The sequence below is a fragment of the Microtus oregoni genome, unplaced genomic scaffold, assembly GCF_018167655.1.
Source record: "Microtus oregoni isolate MIOR12 unplaced genomic scaffold, Mior012 000023F_ref0000262, whole genome shotgun sequence".
NCBI lineage: Eukaryota > Metazoa > Chordata > Mammalia > Rodentia > Cricetidae > Microtus > Microtus oregoni.
This window is the reverse complement of record NW_024543082.1, coordinates 19,594,305-19,611,847: the sequence shown is the minus strand read 5'-3', so window position 1 is coordinate 19,611,847 and position 17,543 is coordinate 19,594,305. Positions and strand designations below refer to the sequence as shown.

The 17,543-nt window shown below is 44.2% G+C and overlaps 1 protein-coding gene across 2 annotated transcripts in view; it reads left to right on the top strand.

Annotated features, from left to right (window-relative positions):
• Usf3 (upstream transcription factor family member 3) overlaps positions 1–14,735 on the top strand; it is a 44,218-nt gene extending 29,483 nt beyond the window's left edge. For both annotated transcript variants that reach the window (XM_041673052.1, XM_041673053.1), the window contains exons 6-7: positions 3,881–3,977; positions 6,869–14,735. In XM_041673052.1, coding sequence (XP_041528986.1) covers positions 3,881–3,977; positions 6,869–13,299 — 6,528 coding nt within the window. In that variant the 3' untranslated portion in view covers positions 13,300–14,735. The remainder of the gene's footprint in view (positions 1–3,880; positions 3,978–6,868) is intronic.
• The last annotated feature ends 2,808 nt before the right edge of the window (positions 14,736–17,543 follow it).

The following is a 17,543-nucleotide window of genomic DNA, read 5'->3' as shown; positions in this document are numbered from 1 at the left end:
CCAGCACTCGGGAGGCAGAGGCAGGCGGATCTCTGTGAGTTCGAGACCAGCCTGGTCTACAAGAGCTAGTTCCAGGACAGGCTCCAAAACCACAGAGAAACCCTGTCTCGAAAAAAAAAAAAAATAGCCTTTAAAAAAGTGTAGAAATGGGATATAGTAAGAGCATGGCACCAAGACTCAGTCAAGCAATATCCCTTTCTCAACCCGTTCTTTAGGACACTTGAGGCTGTAGAGAATAATCTGAAATCTGACCTTTGACACAGTCTTGAAGACTTTCTGTGGCCCTTTCTTCAGTCTTTACAGTATGCCTCATCAATTCTTCCTGTCTTCACACATAAGTCTAGCATGAAAAATAAACACCCAGAGACAGATACAGGGGCTAAAGCTGAATCAGAGAAGCAGTGCTGTACACCACTAGAGAGACCTTTTACACCTACCAATGTTCAGAACAAAGGGGTGATCCTCAGACTGCCTAGACTGCACTGTGTCTCCACCAAACCTCAGACTCCACACTCAGTGTGTTCCTGTCTCTTCCCCTTTATATTCCTTTATATTCCAGCCATATGGCTCCTGTCTCCACCTCCCTACTGCTGGGATTAAAGGTGTGTGATTCTCAAACACTGGAATTAAAGGTGTGAGCCACTACCACCTGGATCTGTTTCTGGATTGATTTTTGTGTAGCTCAGGGTAGCCTTGACCGCACAGAGATCCGGCCACCTCTGTCTCCCTGGAATTAAAGGTGTGTGCCACCACTCCCTGGCCTCTAGTGGCTTAGCTTTGAATTTTGACCTTCAGGCAAACTTTATTTATTAAAATACAAATAAATCAAGGTCAACCCTGCCTAAGTGCCTTTGCTTTTTGACCCCATTAATAAGTATGGATCCCTGATTATTAGGTATCCTCCACCCATGCAATAAGCCAATCAAGCCAAATTAATAAGTCCAGGTTTAATGAACAGAGCAAAGCAACTCCCGGGTGACTCTCAGAAAGGTGGGAGAGAAAATCTCTGTAGGTCTGGCAACCAGGTCTTAAATACCCTGTATGCGTGGTCTTGGGCAGCCCCAGGGGAGGAACTGACCCTTGGTGGGCTTTCTTTGGGAGGGGTCTGGAGAGGGCAGCTCCAGGGAGCTGCTGCTTGTGTGCTGAGAGCAGGGTTTGGAATGGGGCCCTGAGCTGGAGATCCCCAACACCCATGACTTGGTTCTTCTTCCTCCAGAGAGCCTCAGCATATGCTTTGTCCTTTCCAGAAAGGCCTTCCCAAAGCTTCCATTTCAAAAAACAGAGTGTCTTAGTACAGGCTCCTGTTTGATCCAGTGACTTTACAAAAACACTCAACCTCACTGTTATAGAGGCTGAGGAGTCCAAAATGAAGATTCCAGTCCTTGGGTTGTAGAGATGGCTCAGCAGGTAAAAGTAGGACCTACTCTTGCATGGGACCTCAGTTTGATTTCCAGCACCCCTGTCAGGCATCTCACAAATGCCTGCAACTCCAGACCAGCAGGATCCAACAACTCTGTCCTCCTTGGGCATTCATGTGCATAAACCCACATAAACACAGAAACAAAATTAATAAAAAAAAAAACTTTAAAAATAAAAAAAAATCTAGTCCTAATTATGTATGCACATGGTAAAAAAGAAAGATTGCCACACTTTAAAAAACTGATTTTTTAAAAAATAGTTAATCATTATTTATGTGTATGTGTAGGACACTTAAGAACCCAGAAAGACTATTGAAGCCAATGGAACCGAAGTTAGAGACAATTGTCAGCCCCTGTGTGGGTTCTGGGAAACAAACCGTGCTGTGAAACACATGTTTGCAGGGTAAAAGAGCAAGCGACCTCCTCCAACAAAACCCAAATCTTCTGCTAGCACAATGAGTGACCGTAACTGCCGAGCCGTCTTTCCAGCCTGTCTAGTCATCTGCAAGAGCAGTCAGTGTTCCTTAGCTGCTGAGCCCTCTCACCATCTCTCTCTGCTTGTAAGGGTGCTAATCCCGTTCATGAAGGTAGAGCCCTTTCAGAGTTCAGCTCTAAAACCATCACATTACAGATTAGAAGTGCTACATACAAACCTTCCACATACTACCATCACCAAGATCCTTCCTTAGTCTCTTTGATTTTCCTCTATATTGCTTCCTGTGTATCCTACAAAATCTTTACACCTAATTTTGTGTGTGCGTGCATGCCTGCATGCGTGTGGAGGCCAAAGGACAACTTTAGGTATCATTCTTTAGGAACCAAGCATTTTGACTTTATTTGTATTGTGTTTGCAGGCATACATGTGTATGTGGGTGTATTTGTGTGTGCTTGTGCATACCCATGTGAAGGTCTGAGTACACTTCCTGTTCTGTTCTCCTGGGATACAGGTCTTCCACTTTTTAAATCTTTTTTCTTTTAATTTAATTTTTTTTTTAATTTAATTTTTTTCATTTTACATACCAACTTCCTCCCCTCCTCCCACTTCTCCCTCCTACCTCCCCACTCCACTCCCCATCCACTCCTTAAAGAGGGTAAGGCACATTGCTTTGAGGAAGGTCCAAGGCCCTCCCTACTATATCTAAGCTGAGCAAGGTATCCATCCAAAGAGAATAGGTTCCCAAAAAGCCAGTACAAGCAGTAGTGATAAATCCTGGTGCCACTGCCAGTGGCCCCACAGTCTGCTCCAGCCATACAACTGTCACCCACATTCAGAGGGACTAGTTTGGATCTATGCTGTTTCCTTCCCTGTCTGGCTGGAGTTGGCTCATGTAAATTGTTTCAGTGGGTTTACCCATGGTCTTGACCACTTTGCTCATATTCTCACTCCTCCCATTCTTCAACTGGACTTTGCGAGCTCAGCCCAATGCTCCACTGCAGGTCTCTGCCTCTGTTTCCATCAGTTGTCGGATGAAGGATCTGTGGTAATATTTAAGATATTCATCAATTTGACTACAGGGCAAGGCCAGTTCACGCACCCTCTCCTCTATTGCTTAGGGTCTTAACTGAGGTAATCCTGTGTATTCCTGGGAATTTCTCTAGTGCCAGGTTTCTTGCTAGCTCCATAGTGGCTATCTCAATCAAAATATCTCTTTCCTTGCTCTCTTCTTTGTCCTTCTTCCATCTCGACTATTCCATTCCCTCAAGTTCTTCTCCCACCTCCTCTTCTCCCCTCCTCTTCCCCTTCTGCCCTCTCTTCTACTCTCACCCCCATACATCCAATTTTGTCAGGCAATCTTGACTATTTCCGCTTTCCAGGTTTTTCTTAGGGTTCACCTTGTTACTTAGCTTCTCTAGGATCGTGTTAGGCTCAATATCCTTTGCTTTACTGCTAATATCCACTTATGAGTGAGTACATGCCATGTTCATCTTTCTGGGTCTGTGTTACCTCATTCAGGATGTTTTTTTTTTCCCATTTTCATCCATTTGCACGGAAATTTTAAGATGTCATTGTTTTTTATTGCAGAGTAGTACTCTAATGTGTAAATGTGCCTCATTTTCCTTATCTGTTCTTCGCTTGAGAGGCATCTAGGTTGTTTCTAGGTTCTGGCTATGACAAATAAAGCTGCTATGAACATAGATGAACAAATGTCCTTGTAGTATGATTGAGAATCTTTTGGGTATATGTCCAAGAGTGTATTGCTGGGTCCTGAGGTAGGTTGATTCCAGTTTTCTGAGAAACTACCATACTGATTTCCAGAGTGGTTGTACAAGTTTGCATTCCCACCAGCAATGGAGGAGTGTTCAGGGTCAGATGATTTCAGTGCAGAATTCTACCAGAATTTCAAAGAAGAGCTAATACCTATACTTCTCAAGGTGTTCTTTATTTAAATCTTTTTTAAACCTTTAAATCCAAAGATTTTACCTCTTGATGAAATGTTTAAATGGTTAATTTTCTTTTGCAGAGCAAGAACATGATCCTGGACCAAGCCTTTAAGTATATAACAGAATTGAAGCGGCAAAATGATGAACTCCTGCTTAATGGAGGGAATAGTGAACAAGGTAGAGTTGTGTGGAGTCTTGCTGTCTCCTGTGCTTAGGTGTTTGTGTTGTAGTAACATGCACTTGAGGACATGAAAAGCTCCCCCAACCCTCAAATCAGAATAGACCAGCCTTCAAGGATCCCCAGAGAATATCATTGCAAATGAGATCATTGTATCCGAACTTCTTCCTCCTCTGTGGTTGGTTAATTTCATCTTGTAGAAATACATAACTTCAATTTTGATTACTTCTTTGTGTTTCATGTTTGCCTAAGTCATTAAACTAATAGTGTTCAATCTCCTTTGTCCACTTGGGTCTTGCAGTTAGGAGACTATCACAAGGCTCTGACTCATGAAGGAGTTCTGCCCAGTGTGACCTATAAACAAAATCAGAGGGTCAATCTGGGCTAAGTTTTAGCAATGTATTGACTTAGAGAACCAAAATATTCATTTCATAATTGTTTACATTAATATAAAGTATATATTGAACTTCCAGATCATTTAACAATGTTTGATTTTTAGTTGTAGCTTTCTTGCTGTGGGTTTGGATTTTTCCCACAGTATTGGAGAGAAGCTGAAAGGAGACACATTGCAGGGTAGAAGACTGTGGAGTGGCCACTTACTATGGTTCTGAAAAGAACCTAGTAGACCACCTGAAATTACCTGGTGCGAGTGAGAAGGAAACATGGAACACCCAACAAACCCACTTAGGAGTTTATTGGATGTGTGTGTAGGCCTGGTGAAGGTCAGTGTGCAGAGAGAGAGGGCTGAAGATGGTGCAACCAGCTTTTAAGGGCTGCCTAGCACATGTGCACAGGGGGATAGCGTGGTTATATCATATTGAGATGATGGAGCTCACGCATGCGCACAAGGGCTCATGCAGCTGTGTCAAACGTAGATGATGCAACCATGCCACATGTGAGTCAAGCCTGAGGGCTTGTATGCACATGCATGGCCCTGGAACCCGAAAGTGTCAGCCATATGGTGGCTGAAATCATAACACCACCTTAAAAGGCATAACGTTTTACTAAAGTTGGATGTGTTCTGCTATGCTGCTTGTAATGGGCAAGAATGGTTTTTGAAGCCATGTCTGGGAGGCCAACATTCGGATTCTTCCTTACATTCAGTTAAATAGTTGCTTTCCTAAGTCAGCCCTCTTGTGATGGTGTAAACCCTCATGGGTGGTTACAGCAGGTAGTTAGATATATTGGTGTTTGGGAACACTGTGACGCACCCCTTAAGATGCTCTGAAGGCCAGAATGATCCATAGACTTTTCCCATGATAGCACCTTTGGCTCAGAGCACAGAAGCTAAGCCAAACAGTCATGTTACCTTAGAGAAAAGGGAAGCCAATGAAAAAATATCAGACGCACAGGGCTTGGGAAAGGCCTAGCAGCCAGGCCAGGGTGGGGCAGAGCCCGAAGCAGCCTCCTCTGGCTCTTTTGTCATCTCTGTTGTGATCCTTGTTTCTCTGGTTCTTTTTGTGCTATTTTCTATCCATTCTCTGACCCCCGCATTTTGTTGTTGTTGTTGTTGTATAGAAAATAGTTGATTTTATTTAATTCAAAGTAGAGGACAGTGTCAGAGAGAGCACTGTGCTGAGCTGTGTTTCAGGCAGGCTTTATAATAAAGTCTGTAGGAGAGACAGCTTTTCTTTCAGAGCATAATTCTGTCCAGAAGTTTTTAATAGACTCCTAATGGGACAATGGTATGTTTTATCAGAAAGCTTCTAGCCAGATAGGAATCTTACAGGGTTTACACACACACATACACACACACGCACACACACACAGAGACAGAGAGAGAGAGAGAGGGAGAGAGAGAGAGAGAGAGAGAGAGAGAGAGAGGAGAGAGAGAGAGAAATATATATAACATGATTATATGTAATATTATAATTTAGTAGTGACCTTCCAGTCGCTTCAGAATGTGACTTCTTTACCTAGTACTAGATATCTGCCCATTTCTTTGGCCAGTAATCAGAGTCCTGCAGTTCTGGTCCTTGGTTTAAAAACCATTGGTTAGCTGGGTGATGGTGGTGCATGCCTTTAGTCCTAGCACTCAGGAGGCAGAGAGAAGCAGGTGAATTTCTGTGAGTTCAATGCCAGCCTGGTTACAAGTTCCTGGACAGCCAAGGTCAGGATCTCTTGTTTGTAGCCACAGCTATTGTCAACAACTTTGAAAGAGTAAAAAATAAGCTCAAACTCTCTGACCTTTAGTCAAGGTGGAATAGTACTCAACCTGTGGACCCCTACAGCACAAAAGATCCAACTCTGAAAATTCAGAGCTCCCATTCCAGAGCTATCTGCCAAAAGGGATGGTAGTGTCTAACATGGTTTTAACCTGGTTTTGTTAGTCAGATGGGACATTAGCAGAATTAAGAATTATACCAATCAGCCTTGATAATAATACAGGTGTCATCCATGGTAGCTGTGAGGATATCTATCTATTACATTCTGGCCACCCTTGGGCTACTATATCAGGCTGAAGCCTATTCAGCTCAAATGTAACCTTTGCATTCCGTAGGGTTCATTTTAGAGGCCTGTCAGTTGTGGTAACCCTGAGCAAAGAGCTTTCAGCTTATCAAAAGCATGTTCCCAGGAATCAGCCTGTGTTCCCCTGTTTCATCTGTTAGCTATCTAGCCTACTGGGAAATTTTGGATTGGGAATGTTGAGACTTGTACACTTTAGGAGATTTTTAGTGGTTGTCCTTTAAAGGTATAGTTTAAAAGGAATATAAAGAAGGCTTGGGGTGTCAGTCTTAGAAGAAAACCTCATAGCAGAGAGCTCATGGCTCTGCTAAGGCCTTTGAAGGCTAGAATTGGAATTAGTGGCTTAGCACATATATTTTTGCTTAAGTTGTTATAATCACTGACATTCACCAGTAATTTTACATCTTCATTTCTAATATTTTAGCTGAAGAAATTAAAAAGCTACGAAAACAACTGGAAGAAATCCAAAAAGAAAATGGCCGATATATTGAATTATTGAAAGCAAATGACATATGTTTATATGATGACCCCACAATCCACTGGAAAGGAAATCTGAAAAACTCAAAGGTGTCGGTTGTTATTCCGAGTGACCAGGTCCAGAAAAACATCATTGTTTATTCCAATGGGAGCCAGCCTGGGGGAAACAGCCAGGGGACAGCCGTTCAGGGAATAACCTTTAATGTTGGTCACAGCTTGCAAAAACAGACCGCCAATGTGGTGCCAATGCAGAGGACCTGCAAGCTTGTGACTCCTGTGTCTATTTCTGGAGTTTACCCTTCTGAGAACAAGCCGTGGCATCAGACTACAGTGTCTGCGCTGGCTGCCAACCAGCCTGTTCCCCTTTGTCTTCCTGCTGCCATTTCTGCTCAAAATATTCTCGAACTTTCTACTTCCGAAAGCCAATCAAGTGTGCTTGGTGCCAGTGGTGGCTCACTGATCACTGTTTCAGTTGGCCCTGACCCTCACCAACATCATTCCTTGCACACATGCCTAAATGATCAAAATGCTTCAGAAAATAGCAGTGGGCAAGAGAGCCCTAAATCATCAAAGCAAACAGTTGTGTGTGTCACAAGCACCTCCTCCAGCAGCTCGGCCACTGCCTCTAACGTGCATCATGGAACCAGATCCGGCCCGAGTGTGCAGGAGTTCAGTGGAGATTTGCAGAACACCATTGTTGTGTCCGTTACCACCACAGTAAGCCCTGGCCCTCCCAGGTCTACAGGTGATTCTTCTCCAGTGAGCATTAGCAAGGCAGCAGACTCAACAACTACAACGACAGTGGTGGCACCAGCTCCCAGCAGAGTAGTGAAGACCACCCTCCCAGTGAACAGTCTTTCTGCAAATCCTTTGGACAGTGGTTGGACTCTTTCTTGTTCTTTGCCTTCTTCAAGTGTTAGTGCTTCAGATTTGAAAAACATCAATAGCCTTACCCGAATCTCTTCAGCTGGAAACACACAGACAACATGGACTACTTTGCAAATGGCTGGAAACACTATTCAGCCTTTAAGCCAGACACCGTCTTCTGCTGTGACTCCAGTATTAAATGAGTCTGATACCAACCCTACCCCAAGCCTCCATAACCATGTGGCTACAGCCATCACTTTAAATAATTCCCTTCCAGCAGATAGGCCGCCAATTGAGCAAGTAGTGGTCACTTTGCCTTCGTGTCCACCCTTACCTATGCAGCCACCAATTGCCCAGCCACAAGTTAAATCTCAGCCTCCAAAAAATATCCTTCCCTTGAATTCAACAATGCAAGTGATTCAGATGGCTCAGCCAGTTGGGTCAGCTGTCACTGCGGCTCCAGGTAACCAAAATGTCATCATTCTTCAGCCACCCAGCACAACCCCATGCCCAGCAGTGATGAGGGCAGAGGTTCCCAACCAAACAGTAGGCCAACAGATTGTCATCATACAGGCAGCCAATCAGAACCCATTGCCACTCCTCTCTGCTCCCCATTCTGGTCCTGTTCGACTTCCTGTTAATGGAGCCAGTGCTATAATAGGGTCTCATAATAATGTGCCAGCCCCACAGACTTTTGGAGGAAAGCATCTTGTCCACATATTACCAAGACCTTCATCTTTATCCATATCTAACTCAACCCAAACTTTTTCTGTTACCATGTCAAACCAACAGCAGCCTCAAACCATTTCTTTAAATGGGCAGCTCTTTGCTTTGCAACCTGTCATGTCTTCATCAGGAACTACAAATCAAAGCCCTATGCAAATTATTCAACCTACCACCAGCGAAGATCCAAATACCAATGTTGCCCTGAACACGTTTGGGGCTTTGGCCAGCCTCAATCAAAGCATATCGCAGATGGCTGGGCAAAGCTGTGTACAGTTGTCTATCAGCCAGTCTGCTAATCCTCAGACTTCTGCAAACAGTCAGCCCAGCCCAGCTAACTGTCTGTCACTAACCACTGTAGCACCTACCATGACAACAGATAATTCAGCCACACTACCCAGTACGTACAGTCTTGCAACAGCTTCCTCAGCAAACACTGTCACTTGTTTGCCCTCTACCATGAAATCAAAAAGACCGAACAAGAAGCCAGGTGCCAAGAAACTCTTAGCAGCTAACAAGCCAGCATGTCCCCTGAATTCAGTCAGAGATGTGGGCAAGCTAGATGGTCCCAGAACAGACAGCTCGGCAGAGCCATCGTGTAGTGATGGACTGCTGAACAGCCTCCCTGGTGGCCTCCCATCTGTTGCTGTGTCCCAGGCAAAGAGTGTTAGTATTTCTGCTTCACATTCTTTGGACATTCTGAATTCTGAATCAGTAATCCCTGAGTCTGTGTCCAAACCTAAGTCAGCAGGGGACTGTAGCTCATCCTCCCAAGAATCGGAAACAAATGAACAGTTTGCAGTGGCCCCAGCAAAATCCAAAGATTCTCCTCCCATCTTGCAAGAGACATCTCAGGGCACACCACCAACTACTGTAGCCTTGTCCAGTGCTACAAACTCCTGTACTTCAGCCAATGTGTTGAGTCCATCTCCTATCGAATCCCAGATTTTGGTTTCTCAGGTTTCTGGTATGTCATCCACTACAAGCACTTCAAGTGCTGACTGTATTTCTGAAGTAGAAATTGTGGCAGAACCTTGCCCCATTCAGCAGAATTCACTGGACACCATGCAAGCAGCAGGGCCTTTAAAGGGACAAGGTTTAACAATGCTGCTATCTGATCTTACTAAAGAAAAAGACCTTCAGAAACCATCTCTTTCTGTTCAGATGGATCATCCAGATTTTTCTCCAGATAATTCTAAGATAGGTGATTCTAATGTTGGTTTGCATCCCAAGCAGGAACTGTTACTGATAAACGACGACAGAGATCCTCCACAGCACCACTCCTGTCTCCCTGATCAAGAAGTTATTAGTGGTTCTTTGCTCGCCAGTAGGCAAGCTGACTCTCCTATGTCAACCAGCTCTGGCAGTAGTCGTAGTTTCTCGGTTGCATCCATGCTTCCCGAAACAGCTCGTGAAGACGTGACCAACAGTACAACAGCTAACACGTGTGACAGCTGTACCTTTGCAGAGCAAACCGATATCGTAGCCCTGGCAGCAAGAGCTATTTTGGACCAGGAGAACATTGAGAAGGGAAGGGTTGGCACACAGACTGAGATGAGGGAGGTTACTTCCAAGTCTTCTGAAACCTCTTTAGAAGGAGAGCAGCCTTTTAAAACACAGATCCGTAAGGAGCCTTGCACAGGACCGGCAGATGCAACACCAAATGAATTTAACTCTCAGGATTCAGTGGAAGTCACAGTCAATAGGCCTCTCGAAAAATCGAGCTGTTCTCTGGGAATTAAATCATCAAATGCCTCCCTGCAGGTGCCGGCCTCTCGGCCGCCAAGTTTGACCAGTTTAAGTGTGAATAATCTTGTCCATCAAAGCAACGTCAGCCATCCTCTGGTCAGCTGCACGGGGTTATCGCAGACTTCCGAGCAAACATCTATTCCTGTAACTGTTAATATGCCTGTTGTATCCAGCTCTTATAGCAGCCAGCCTCCTGCACCACCTCTGATGACAGACTATCCCCAGGAACAGCTGAACAGCATGAGTAGTGCCGTACCAAATCCACAGGCTCAAGAACCCCGCTCGAAGCCGAGTCAGGAGAGCCGGAAAGATTCTGCAAAACGCACTGTACAAGATGATCTTCTACTGTCTTCAGCCAAACGGCAAAAGCACTGTCAGCCAGCCCCTCTGAGGCTTGAAAGTATGCCCCTGATGAGCCGGACCCCAGACAGCATTCCTGACCAAACTCAAATGATGGGGAGTCAGATCCCCACCAACTCTTCAAACTCAGTTGTTCCTGCTAGCAACCCAGCTCATGGAGACGGCCTTACACGGCTTTTCCCTCCTGGTAACAACTTTGTGGCGCCTGCATTGAGGCAGACTGAAGTTCAGTGTGGTTCTCAGCCTCCAGTTGCTGAGCAACAGCAACAAACTCAGGCAAGTCAACATCTGCAGGCCTTGCAGCAGCATGTACCAGCTCAAGCGGTTTCTCACCTTCACACCAACCATCTCTACATCAAGCAGCAGCAGCAGCAGCAGCAGCAAGCAGGGCAGTTAAGAGAGAGGCATCACTTATATCAGCTGCAGCATCATGTGCCTCATGCAGACAGTGCTGTCCACTCCCAGCCCCATATTGTGCACCAGCAGAGAACTCTACAACAGGAAGTTCAGATGCAGAAGAAGAGAAATCTCGTTCAGGGCACTCCTGCCTCTCAGCTGTCCTTACAACCAAAACACCATGGGACTGACCAGTCAAGACCCAAGAGCAGTCAGCCACACCCTCACCATCCGCAGATGCAGCCACAGATGCAGCAACACTTTGCGAGTTCCCAGCCAGAGAAGAGCTGTGAAAACTCTTCAACTGGCCGGGGTCACCATAACCATGCCCAGAACCACCTCAGTCAAGAGATTCTGCACCAGCAACAGGATGTTGGAAGCAGACAGCAGGGTTCAGCAGTTTCTTCTGACCATGTATCCGGTCATAATCCAATGCAGAGGCTTTTGCCGCCAAGAGGCTTAGAGCAGCAAATGGTGTCCCAACCCAGTATTGTGACCAGGTCTTCAGACATGACCTGTGCTCCACACAGGCCAGAGAGAAACCGAGTGTCCAGTTACTCTGCTGAGGCTCTCATTGGAAAGTCATCTTCAACTTCGGAACAGAGAATGGGCATGTCGATTCAGGGCTCAAGGGTTTCAGATCAGCTTGAAATGAGAAGTTATATTGATGTTCCCAGAAATAAAAGCTTGGCACTTCATAATATGCAGGGTCGCATGGACCATGCTGTCCCTCTTCCTGATTGTCAGACATTCAAACCAGCGGGAGCCAGCCAACAGCCCCAGAGTAATTTTGAAGTTCAATCTTCAAGAAATAATGAAATAGGTAACCCTGTGCCGTCACTGAGAAGTATGCAGTCACAGGCTTTTCGAATTAGTCAGAACACTGGCCCACCACCAATCGACCGACAAAAGAGGTTATCTTATCCACCAGTTCAAAGCGTCCCAGCAGGAAATGCTGTCCCACCAAGGGACAGTGAGAACACGTGTCACCAGAGTTTCATGCAGAGTTTACTTGCTCCTCACCTTGGTGACCAGGTCATTGGGAGCCAAAGGTCACTCTCAGAACATCCAAGGAATACACAATGTGGTCCATCTTCAACAATTGAATATAATTGTCCTCCAACCCGTGAAAGTGTTCATATTAGAAGAGAGAGTGAAAGTCAGAATAGGGAGAGTTGTGACATGTCTTTAGGTGCAATTAACACCAGGAACAGCACTTTGAATATTCCTTTTTCAAGTTCCTCTTCCTCAGGAGATATTCAAGGTCGAAACACAAGTCCCAATGTTTCTGTGCAGAAGTCCAATCCCATGAGAATTACTGACAGTCATGGGACCAAGAGCCACATGAACCCTCCTCCGGTCACATCCAACATGCATGGGGTTGCAAGGCCAACTTTGCCACACCCATCTGTGTCTCATGGAAATGCTGACCAAGGGCCTCCTGTACGTCAGGCTAACTCTTCAGTTGCCCAGAGGTCAAGACATCCCCTGCAAGACAGCAGTGGTTCCAAAATCCGCCAACCTGAAAGGAATCGATCTGGAAATCAAAGACACAGTAGTGTCTTTGACCCAAGTCTTCCTCACCTTCCTCTCCCTGCTGGCGGCAGCATGATTCTTGGACGTCAGCAACCTGCTGCAGAAAAGAGAGGCGGTATTGTTCGTTTCATGCCCGAGAGTCCACAAGTCCCTAACGATAATTCAGGTCCTGACCAGCATACGCTGTCACAAAATTTTGGTTTTCCTTTTATTCCCGAGGGTGGCATGAATCCACCAATAAATGCGAATACTTCCTTCATTCCACAGGTTACCCAACCTAGTGCCACACGAACTCCAGCTCTCATCCCAGTAGATCCCCAAAACACTCTACCTTCCTTCTACCCCCCCTATTCTCCTGCTCATCCTACTCTGTCCAATGACATTTCAATCCCTTATTTTTCTAATCAAATGTTCTCCAATCCTAGCACAGAGAAAGTAAACAGTGGAAGTTTAAACAACCGATTTGGATCCATTTTATCTCCTCCCAGACCCGTTGGCTTCGCTCAGCCAAGCTTTCCCCTTCTCCCTGAGATGCCGCCAATGCATATGGCCAACTCTCACCTATCCAATTTCAATATGACATCATTGTTTCCGGAAATAGCAACAGCTCTTCCTGATGGCTCAGCGATGTCACCTTTGCTCACCATAGCAAATTCCTCTGCTTCTGACTCCTCCAAGCAGTCCTCAAACAGACCTGCTCACAACATAAGCCATATCTTAGGTCATGATTGCAGCTCGGCTGTTTAAATCCAGAGAGACTAAATGCGAAGGTTCGGATTGAGTTGACAGCTGTTCTTGTATGTACACGTGTGCATTGAGGGAGTTTGTGTGGGTATGTGTCTTTGTTTTGGATAACCATTTTTCAGTTAGCTTCTGATTATAAGGGAGCCATGTCAGAGAAGATGCATACACCGGGGTTGTCAAAACAATCACCTCTTATTTCTGAGTGATGTACTTTCTTTGATCATCTTAATGATTTACCTTTCCAAGTTTGACTTTTAAATCTTTTATTCCCTAAGTACTAACCAACAAGAAGTTGAAGAGATCTTGGCACATGCTGGATGGTAGGAAGGAGCTGAGATTCTAAAATCAGTTGTTGATAAGTTATAAGATAGATAGTCGAGATAGTTGGTTTGCAAATCCAAAAGTAAAAGCAACATGAAAAAACGTGATTCATCACTCGGTGATGTCAACACCTAACAATTCTCAGCCACGGCAGGTGATAAATTGATAGTAGGCTAAATTCCCATACATAAAATCAAGCAGATAAAAAATATATGAAGTGTTTGACTCCTGAACTTGGTTACAGAGACTTCTTTCTTAATTATAATTTTAACAAACTACCTAAATTTCATGTCTTGTTCTTCAAAATAGGGAGTCACATTATCCTTTAATGTGCCAAGATCATGGAAAGTAAAAGTCTTCCTAAGACAATGAGCCTTAAAAATACAAAGCAAAGATAAAATACAGAAATGTTTTCCACTTAGTACTTGGGTTTTGCATTAGGCCAAAGAATAACAGACATTGTATTGTGGCTTTTCCTAGGGTCACCTAGTGATTAGTGCTTCATCAGTTGAGTTGATGTAGTATTCTCTCTTCATTCTATTTATTTGGTCTGGAAATAAATTAATTTACAATCATTTAAATATTAGAACTGCTCAGTGAATACTGTGTTTAGAAGACACATTTGAGCCTTTTCAGATACTTCTGAATAGGGGTTTAAGCTGTCTCAGTATTTTCATTTGCTGATTATTTATATTAAATATTACATTGTAAATTGCATTATTGTTCTTCATAACAATTATAATAAGAAAATGAATTCATTATTTTTTTTGTAGGTATAAAATGGTGCTTCACAAAAACACATTCTCTGTGTATCTGAGTTCGTGAGTGCGAGTGTGTGTGAAAGCGGGTTCCCAAGTCTAGCCTGTCCTTGCTATTGGAGATGCAGATCACATTGTACATGGTAAACAGGCATAGTCTCGTCTCAATTAAAAGTGAACAAATTGGAAAAGACAGCAGGACTGCCATCTGCAAATGGGAAATCGAGGCTTGCTCTATAGCAGTGGTTCTCATCCTTCCTAATACTGTGTTCCTCATGCTGGGGTGACCCCCAACCATAAAATTATTTTCATTGCTACTTCATAACTGTAACTTTGCTACTGTTATGAATCATGATGTAAATTGCTGTTTTCCAAGAGTCTTAGGCAACCCCTGTGAAAGGTTATTTGAGCCCCACAGGTTGAGAACCCCTGCTCTAAAGCATGCTGTAGTTTTTTAAAAGATTATTATTAATATTATTATTCTCTCATACATTACATCCCAACTGCAGTTTCCCCTCCCTCCATCCCACCTCCTCCACCTCTCTATCCTCTAGATCCACTTCTCCATTTCCCTTCAAAAAAGAAGCGGGGGGGCGGGGAGGGGGGGAGACTTCCCAGGGATATCAACCAAACACTGCATAACAAGTTACAATAAAACTACAGAAACCCTAATATCAAGGTTGGACAAGGCACCTTGGTAGGAGGAAAAGGGTCCTGCTGTAGATGTTTTTTAACACCACTGAATTAGTAATTAATTTTAAAGCATATATTAAGTCTTGAGAACTTAAAACTAAGAAAAAAAACTTATGTGCTGAATTTTTTTTAAAACCATTTAAACTCTTAGCTCTCAACTGTTGCTCCATTCTGGTAAAAACTGGAGAGAGAAGGACAGATGCAGAGCTGGCCCGTTGGCTTAGTAGAAGCGAGCCCAAGGGCCACAGAGGGTTTGGGTTTTTTCCTTTGGTTTGTTTTCATTTTGTACTGGTCTGGTCAGAGCCCTGGTCAGAGCAGTCGCCACCGAATGCCTGTCTAAGGGCCCAGCAAAGGGCTTCTTGTGCCTTGTCAGTTTCTGTTGCCCGAAATCACCCTTCCTGGTGAACAGAGCAAACCCCTTGTTTCCTCCCACTTAGTGTTCCTGGGGGAGAAGAGAAGTTCACAGTTGCATGACTTAACTCATGTACACCACAATAGAAAGGTTGCTGAGGAAAAAGAATCATTTATGAATTGCTTTAAGCATTAATATGCAGAGTGGTCTTTGTACTTGGAGGCCCAGTTTGCCAAGTTCATTAAAGGTAATGTTGTGTATGGCCGATCCCCCTCCCTCCCCCTTCTCTTAGTGGCCGTCTTTCACACGTGAGTCCTTACATCATGATGGCTCTTGAGTTTGGAAGGGCAGGCTTGCGGTATTGGATCCAAGGTTGCATGCTGTGGAGAAACTCCAGTTTTGTGTTGTGTTTCTGAGACAGGGGTCTTGCTCTGTTGTCCAGACTGGCCCGGAATTCCTGGCTTAAGCAGAACTTCCACCTCAGCCTCCTAGGTAGTGCGACTCAAGGTGCACCCCACCACCCAGCAGAGAAGCTCCATTTGTGACTGTGGCACTAAGTCATAAGCCTGTTAAGACTTTGGGTTATTTTTATCTGGTTGTCTGCAGCTCAGCTCTGTCCTGAGATAGCATTGCATTGTCAGGGTTTTCATGCCGAGAAGAGTACTGTGAGGTTGTCTGAATCTCAGCCTTCTGTGAGATGTAAAAGTCTGCAAATAATTGGCTCCTGCTCACATGTGGCCCTAATTAAATACATAATGCACTTGTGTGTTAGAGATCATTTCATGCATGGACTCGGATGAGAAAGAGTTTGCACTTGGTTTAAAAGTCTGGGTTCTTATTAGTGTTAATAATTAAAGCTAAATGATTTTGGGATGAAACTTAAATGGTTTCTGGTAATATCAAGATAAAACTTTTGTTGAAGTAATGGCAGAAAATGCAGTCAAATTTGGTTATAAGTTTCATGTTGTCCTAACCTTTTAACATGACTATGTAAAGCATTTCCACAGATAGCTTTGTAATTTCTGGAAGTACACAAGATCATGTCTGCCTCCTAAGTGAGAGTCATTGATTAGCGCATTTTGTTCTGACTGTTGATCATACAGGATCACTAAACGTGCTCTGTTCCTTTGGGCATTCCAAAGTTAAGTTCTGATGAAGAGTTTTAGATTTCTCTTTGTGTACTTCAATGAACTTGTTAAATATGTCAACTATAGATGAAATAAATCCATTTTAATGTTTTTAATAGACACTGGGTTTTTATAAGTCTTGTATTTCTCCAGGAGTTCTGTTTCTGTTTTCACTAGCACAGCTCTGAGGCGGCAGCAGTCGCTCCCTGTCAGAGTGGAGGGCAGGATTCCCAGTGGTGGCGGTGTGATGTCAGAAGGCTGGGGGTTCTAAACTCTGGCCTTGGGAATCCCCAGATACTGGTCAGAATTATGCTGAACTGCAATGGAGGTTAGCTTTTTACGTCAGTCTTTTAGCCTTTTAAGGAAACTTCTTTTGCCTTGCTCTTGCCTTCTAACGTTAGCCATCTCATAGAGAGGCTAAAACTTACACTCAAAAAAAACAATGTAGACATAGACTGTTACTGTGATTCGGGTTTTCCCATTCCTTCACACAGGTGTGTAGGCTCGAGCTCTCCTTTAGCTGTTCCCCATCAAGCAGATGGCAGGCAGCCTGGCTTTGTCCACGAGACAGTTATGCCTCCATGTTGGAATGTGATTGGGCCCACCCTCTCTATTAGACCAGTGTGTAGTAGTGGGTCCCCTATGCCTCTTTCTTAAACAGCAACAATTCCTCAAAATGCCATTAGTTTGAAGTTGGTAAACTTCTCCCCTGTGGTGGAAGGAAAGGTTAGAGGAGGAACCAAAATGATTAGCTCTGAGCCTGTATCTCAGTGCCTGAAAGGCACTCCAGGTCTGTTGTCTAGGTACTGACTGACTGGAAAAAGTGTGCCTTTGGCTGTTCTATCTGGAGGGCAACCATTAGCCAATGACCAGAAAAACTAGTATGGACTTAATCTCCGAGTGGTTGTTTTGCAGTGTGTATATGCAAATTAATTTTTTCTAGAGATGTCTTTCAGGCTGAATGTCAGCATTTTGTTTTCTTTTCCCAAAGTTCTA